General features: G+C 40.6%; 1 protein-coding gene across 1 annotated transcript in view; it reads right to left on the bottom strand.

Moving 5' to 3' along the window:
* Window positions 1-1,244: 1,244 nt before the first annotated feature.
* Window positions 1,245-6,182, bottom strand: part of VSTM4 (V-set and transmembrane domain containing 4) — a gene marked incomplete at both ends in the record, with an annotated part of 12,542 nt that continues 7,604 nt past the window's right edge. Inside the window, 2 exons of the mRNA XM_009877305.1 lie at window positions 1,245-1,352; window positions 2,784-2,852. Coding sequence (XP_009875607.1) covers window positions 1,245-1,352; window positions 2,784-2,852 — 177 coding nt within the window. The remainder of the gene's footprint in view (window positions 1,353-2,783; window positions 2,853-6,182) is intronic.

Below are 6,182 nucleotides of genomic sequence, written 5' to 3'. Positions count from 1 at the left end.
TGTATGCTTACATCAGCATAAATCAACAAAACCAGAAGAAATATCTCGGCCGATGTCTCCTCAAGAAAAAATGAGAATGCATCAGTGAGTCTAGTGTTTGTGGCTTCAGGGTGACTCACTGAGACAAACATACTTAAATGTGGGTACTCCCTTGGCATGAAACCTTTGTCATCACTTAACAGGGTAGGAAGAATAACATTGATCTTGCTCCTTCCTCTTGGCGAGAAGAGTTGTTGGGTTCAGTTAGAATCAGAGCTACTCTGAGTGCACTGCCATGAGTAGGGAGCCACAGCCTGAAATGTGTTTGTGGTCAGGCAAGGACTTCTGTATACATCTATTTTTGGTTTTTATGTCTTCTCCTTCATGTATCTGAGTCACTCATTCCTTCGCAGTACGTGTGTGGTGCTGAAAAGGCAGCAAAGTCACGATTCTCTCCTGTCATTAACAGGGCACATCACTAACCAAACTCTTGAAAGCTTCTGTTCAGAGATGGTCCTTATGCTTGCCTCTAATATGGTGGCTGCTAAGCAGCTCGTGAGGTCTCCAGATAAACCACTCTTAAACTGAAATGAATTTAGAGCCTCCACTGGCTACTCCACAGATCTGAAACAGCACTTTTGATGACTGGCTGCTTTCATGCATTATGTACCCTTTTTGAAAAACCCTCTCTGAAGAAGAATAAAACAGTAATCCTGTAAGATTATTATGAAAAGACAGATCTGAATGATGAAACTGTGCTTCAGTTTCAAAGAATGTTACAAATGAGAGAGTGCTGCTAGCAACCCCCATATTTCCAAGAATATTGACAGCTAGTCAGGAGAAAAACAGAACAGGACTGCTTTGAAACCTCTCAAAGTGTCTGCAGAAATGTCATTTATGCAAAATATTAGCTAGATCTGATCAGAATGCAATTTAATGATACAGCACTTGGTTTTCTTTGAAAGAAGTTCCAACAACCTTCAGTTTATGTTTATGCAAAGCTGAAAGATTTTGACAAGTCCAAAGCAAATTAAAGTGAAAAATTAAAATTTAAAATGAAATAGCTATTCAAATAGAGACAAATATCTTTGTTCTAGTCCTGCTGGCAGAAATGTTTGTGGATTTTTCCTACCAATACTTCTTTATTTGATTTAATTGCAATCCAGGCAAAGAGATCTTTTTCCTGCTTTTCCTGCTTTCTCCTTCTCCCCCCTCTTCTTCTTTGTTAAGGACCTTGTAGTCAGCAAGAATGACATTTCACTCACCTGTGGATCTCCTCTTGTTCAGAAGTGACTGACAGAGAATGACAAGTGTAAAAAGGAGGACACTGATGATTCCTATTGAACACACAAACACTGCATACACGTACAGATCTGAAAGCCAAGCATAGATGTTGGTCAGTGTTGCATCTGTATGCCTCATGATTACAGGACAGAAAAATGTTACATATGCAAGATCTAAATGGACCCCAGTGCAAAAGATTTAGGGTAACATTCAGAAGTCATTTAACCCTCTTGAAACTTGCATGTAGTATCCCGCTCGGTTTAAAATTTGGTTGGTCCCCACAAATGCAAATAGATGGAAGAGGGCTTACTTTTGGGGTGGAGGAAAGGGCTGACATGGGTTTTTTTCTTTCTTTTTTTGGTTTTGTTTATTTATTTCCAGTGTGGTGACTGAAAAACAAAAGAACTTCAGTTGGATTATTTCCCAGTTCAAACAGCTGCATGTATGGTGGTGTGCGTTTTTGTCCTAAAAACTCCAAGAGAAGTGGTAGTGGAGGGAGTGCTGAGTGGCTGAAGAACAACAACAAAGTCTGTGATTGCTTCTTCTAGTGGCAGCACTGTCTTGAATTATTATTTTGGTTTTTTTTCTTTTTTGGTCTACAGCCTCAGTCTCCCGTTATGGCTTTCATTCAGGTGCCATAACACATTCGCAGCAGAGCTGACAGGAGTTGAACAATAGCAGATCAGGATGGAGTATTTTGTTCAGAAGGAGAAGCAATCTTTAATGACTTATTTCTGCTTTTACTTGAACTGTAAATAGAGTACTTTAAGGATGCTCTACTCTTTAATATCTTAAAATGTCCTTAGGGAGGTATATTGGCTTCTTTCCTGTTTCACAGAGAGGAAACTAAGCCTCAGAGGTCAAGTGTTTGTGTAGAAAATAGTGCTGCTGGAAGTAGACCGCTGACCTACAGTTCTGTCCTTTGTTCCCCTTACGCAATACAAGATGATACTTTGTAAAATGTGATATTTAAATAGCAAGGGTCCTCACAGAATCAAGGCCATCCTGCTAGTGAGTACTTCTGCCTGGGAGGCAGTGCAGCGGCTCCAAATTCTGTGCTGACCCTTTGCTGCTGCTCTGGGTTGGGGCGGGAGGAGGAGCAGGGAATCCCAACTGTGTGCAAATTCTGTACTCCAGTCTCCTGGAACAGTTGTCCACTGCTAGCCTGGAAATTCAAGGGAGCTTTAAGCTGCTCTTTCAGTGAGGAGCATGTTCAGTGGGTGGTTTTTAAGGATAGTGGGGGCATAGAGTGCTCAGTACCTCTTCAGACATGCTCAGCACCTTCCTGGATAAGGGTCTGCATTTGCCTTTTGTGATTAGCCAGGCACAAGTTATTTTCCCACTGACCATAACAAATATATGAGAAAGCCATTGTACTCTGTGGGGTGGTTTCTCAGGCAAGATCAGAGTCTGCATGGGAACTAGCAAAATTAGTCCTGATTGGGGCATGTCAGGTGTCCTGTAGCATGGACTAAACTAACTTCTTCTATAGAACCAGTAGCAGTTAGATGCATCTTTACCTTCAAAAAACTTCCAAGCTTCATGTTTTTTCTTGAAAGTGGGATCATCAGAAGATTTTGATGAAATCACTAAAGAAAAAAAAGGGAAAAAAACAAAAACAAAAACAACCAAAGAAGACATGACACAACAAGCACTGAAGAAGTGTAGCATAAAAAGTTGGTCTAAATACTTTAGAAATTGTGTATCTGAGCTGGAAAACAGGACACATGTACTTAGGCTCAGTGTTCCTGGCTTAGATGCAGGAACAGACTAGGCTGAACATCTTAACCAATGTAAACTGCTCTGTCACTGCTGTGTCAACAGGCACTGACTGTTGAGTGCAGAACAGCTTAAGCTCTCAGCCGAATTAATTCCCCTGCCTGCGTCTGGGAGCTTTTTCCCAAGAAGAAAGACTGCATAACCACAAGTTGTACCAGCTCGCCTAGGAAAAAGAATTAAGAAGGGAAATAGCTGCAGAGTTTGCACAGGTTTGTCCTCTCTGTTTCAGGAGGAGCAGACCACAGAGATCTGGGCAAATAGATGAATGTCAATATCGTAACAGCTATACAACCTAGCACCAGAATCCAAATGCTCTGACTGCTGGATAACTGTTCAAAACCCTCTTTGCTCTCATCAGCCAGACTGTTGATGACATCATAGAATCATAGAATGGCATAGGCTGGAAGGGACCTTAGATATCATCTAGTCCAACCTCCCTGTTGTGGGCAGGGACGCCACCTCTCGACTAGACCAGGCAACACATGGGGACCGAGCGGGGAAAAAGATTAGAAAATGTCATGTTAATCCATGATTTGTCTTCTGCTAGCAATCACTGCAATGGAATAGGAGTCTAGTGATGTCCTCCAGTTTGCAAGCGAGGTCTGAACCTCGCGGAGAGGTTCACATGACAAATTATTAAACAACAAGTATCTTACTGGAAAGGGAATTCATTAAGGAGTGCCCATGTGAGATGTGGGGTTAACTCAATGGATATGGAACTGCTTTCTGAACTAATGAAATCTTCTGTTCAGTTGTGATGGGAAGTTCACAGAAATATTTTAAAAAATCAACTCATTTGTTATATGAAGGCATCATGTGTGTAGACTTTTGGGAAATATTTTAGAATAACTTCCTTGGAAAAAAAAAAAAGTACTTCTGTCCTTGGATGATCTTGCATTCCTGTATCTTGCAACATTTTTACTGTTAGAAAATGCCACGTGACTAATATTTAATAGAACTCAGCCTCTGTTCTGTGGGAAACTGACACAAACTTACCAACAAGAAAAACTGTTGTGATGATCTCTACTTGTTTGTGTCATCCATGACAGTAGGGTTACAGACAAACTGCCTAATTCTCTATGTTTATCCTCCTACATGTAGTCTTGTCTCTTGTATTTTAAACCATTTAGAGCAGGTATTGCTCTTCCTAAGAGATGTGTAGTACCTTGCATAGTGATCTCGAGGGATTACCCAACTGTAAATGATGGTTCGGAGGTGGTGCATGCTGTTCTGAGAAGACTGCTCACTATTTTCAGTGTTCTGAAAGGAAGGCAGTGGGAGAACCATCTTTCTGATGTCTCTTATTACTTAAATAAACTGTTTTCTGGTGTATTCTGTACTATAATGAAGAATACTAACTTGGTTTTAGGCTAACATTGACCACACAAGCCCAGGAAAAGAGCAGATACCTTTGGTAAGAAGATGGAGGAAGGTGGAAAGGATCACCTTAGCTTAGAGTGAAGATGTTGCTTGGCTAGAGTAGGAGAGATTTCTTAGCAACATCGGGACATGCGTTTCTCTTAGTTTTACTACCAAGATTTAACAGTAACCTTTTTATAAATCCTAACTGATTTTTTTAACGTGGCAAACTGCAACGGTTTACATTTCAGCTGGGCTTTCTGCAAACATTATCAAGTTGCTCTAGTTGACATGGGAGTCCATGAACAGAAGACTCTAAGTACTCCGTTCCCATCAGATGAGGCTTCTTTTCTGAAGAAATGTATTCTGCCCCTAAAGGACAAGCCAGATATGCAGTTAAACTTTTAACTGCCAGCATTGCACATTAAGGATCTGTAGCCTGTAACTCAACTGGTTTTTTTACGCAACTCCAGTATGTGTATCTGTACACACTTAGGTGTTGCAAGAAAATGTATTTGCAACTTCTTAATGGCCGATGCAAACTAACGCTTGCAAACTTGCTAGCAAATAACAAAATCTGAGTATAAGTTAATAGCAGTAGATACTACAGACCTAGCCATAATCTGGTAAGGTCTTTTGCTTTGAATAGTGCTATGCTTGGTGGCTGACAAAAGCTATGTACTGAGCTGCCCCAGGTTTTTTGTGCTTCAAGAGCAAGACAGATTTTTGAAGAAGTAGAATAGCCCTTTTCCATTCCCGCTGGAAATCTATATCTTACACTGTGACCTCCTCTTCCTGTGTGAACAAAAAAGGGACCTAAATGCTATTTTTGCGTCCACTTGATGTGCAAGGTTGTAAAAAATTTGCCTGGTGCTTTAGCAGAAAGATACTATTTTGAATTTGGGCTTAACTGCAGACACGTTACCTGCAGCAAAATGTTAGACAAGACAGCAGCTGTGCTATTTGAACTGTTACCTTATTTGATAAAGCACAAGCAGTACAACTTAAGCATCCAAATGCTTCAGGGAATTTGTATTACTCTGTTTGTTACATCCTACATCTAACTGTAATATAAATTAATCTCTTTGCAATAAAAATATTGTAACTGATCATGTGCTTGGAAGAAAATTTCCTTGAAAAGTCCAAGTGTTATCATTGGGAAAACTGGAGACTTTATCACCGCTCTGTTGCCTTCCGTCCCACGTGTAGCAAGTCCTGTATGCTCACCGTGCATTAACTGAGTGCTAGCTACAGCAGTCCTTTTTTTCCAGTAAAGAGGCTTTCAGCAGTAAAACAGTTGCTACGGCATTTAGAAATATGTAATTTTTCAGATGTCTTTTAGTAACTTTAACGTGGATTTAGAATTAGAATAAACACTTTTTCGAGGTGGAGAGGGGTGTCATCCTCACAGGGCGCATCAGCAAAGTGTTTAGTCTACCAGTGAGTCTGCTTTCCTCCCTGCTCTCAGGTTTCCTGCTCTGCTCTGGGTTACCTTTGAAGCAGAGAGAAGCAACAGAGCTGAAACAGGCAGTTTGAGAAAGGTGAAGCCTTAAATGATGAGCCTTAAATCCCCACTCTGATTAAGTATTCATAAATCATACTAAAAATCAGGGCAAAAACCAGTATGTAAGGGATGAACTGAAACGTCACAGTTTTCCTTCTTTGCAATAACTAAACTGATCCAAACTCCACACTTTAGTGAGGAAGAGCAATGAGAGGTTTCTGTGTTATACTTAGCAATAGCCTGAGCAGCTATGAGAGACTCACGGTGGCTTTTTTTT

The sequence above is a fragment of the Apaloderma vittatum genome, unplaced genomic scaffold, assembly GCF_000703405.1.
Source record: "Apaloderma vittatum isolate BGI_N311 unplaced genomic scaffold, ASM70340v1 scaffold24079, whole genome shotgun sequence".
In the NCBI taxonomy this organism is placed as follows: Eukaryota; Metazoa; Chordata; class Aves; order Trogoniformes; family Trogonidae; genus Apaloderma; species Apaloderma vittatum.
The sequence above is the reverse complement of the archived record's forward strand: the minus strand, read 5'-3'. Positions and strand labels throughout refer to the sequence as shown.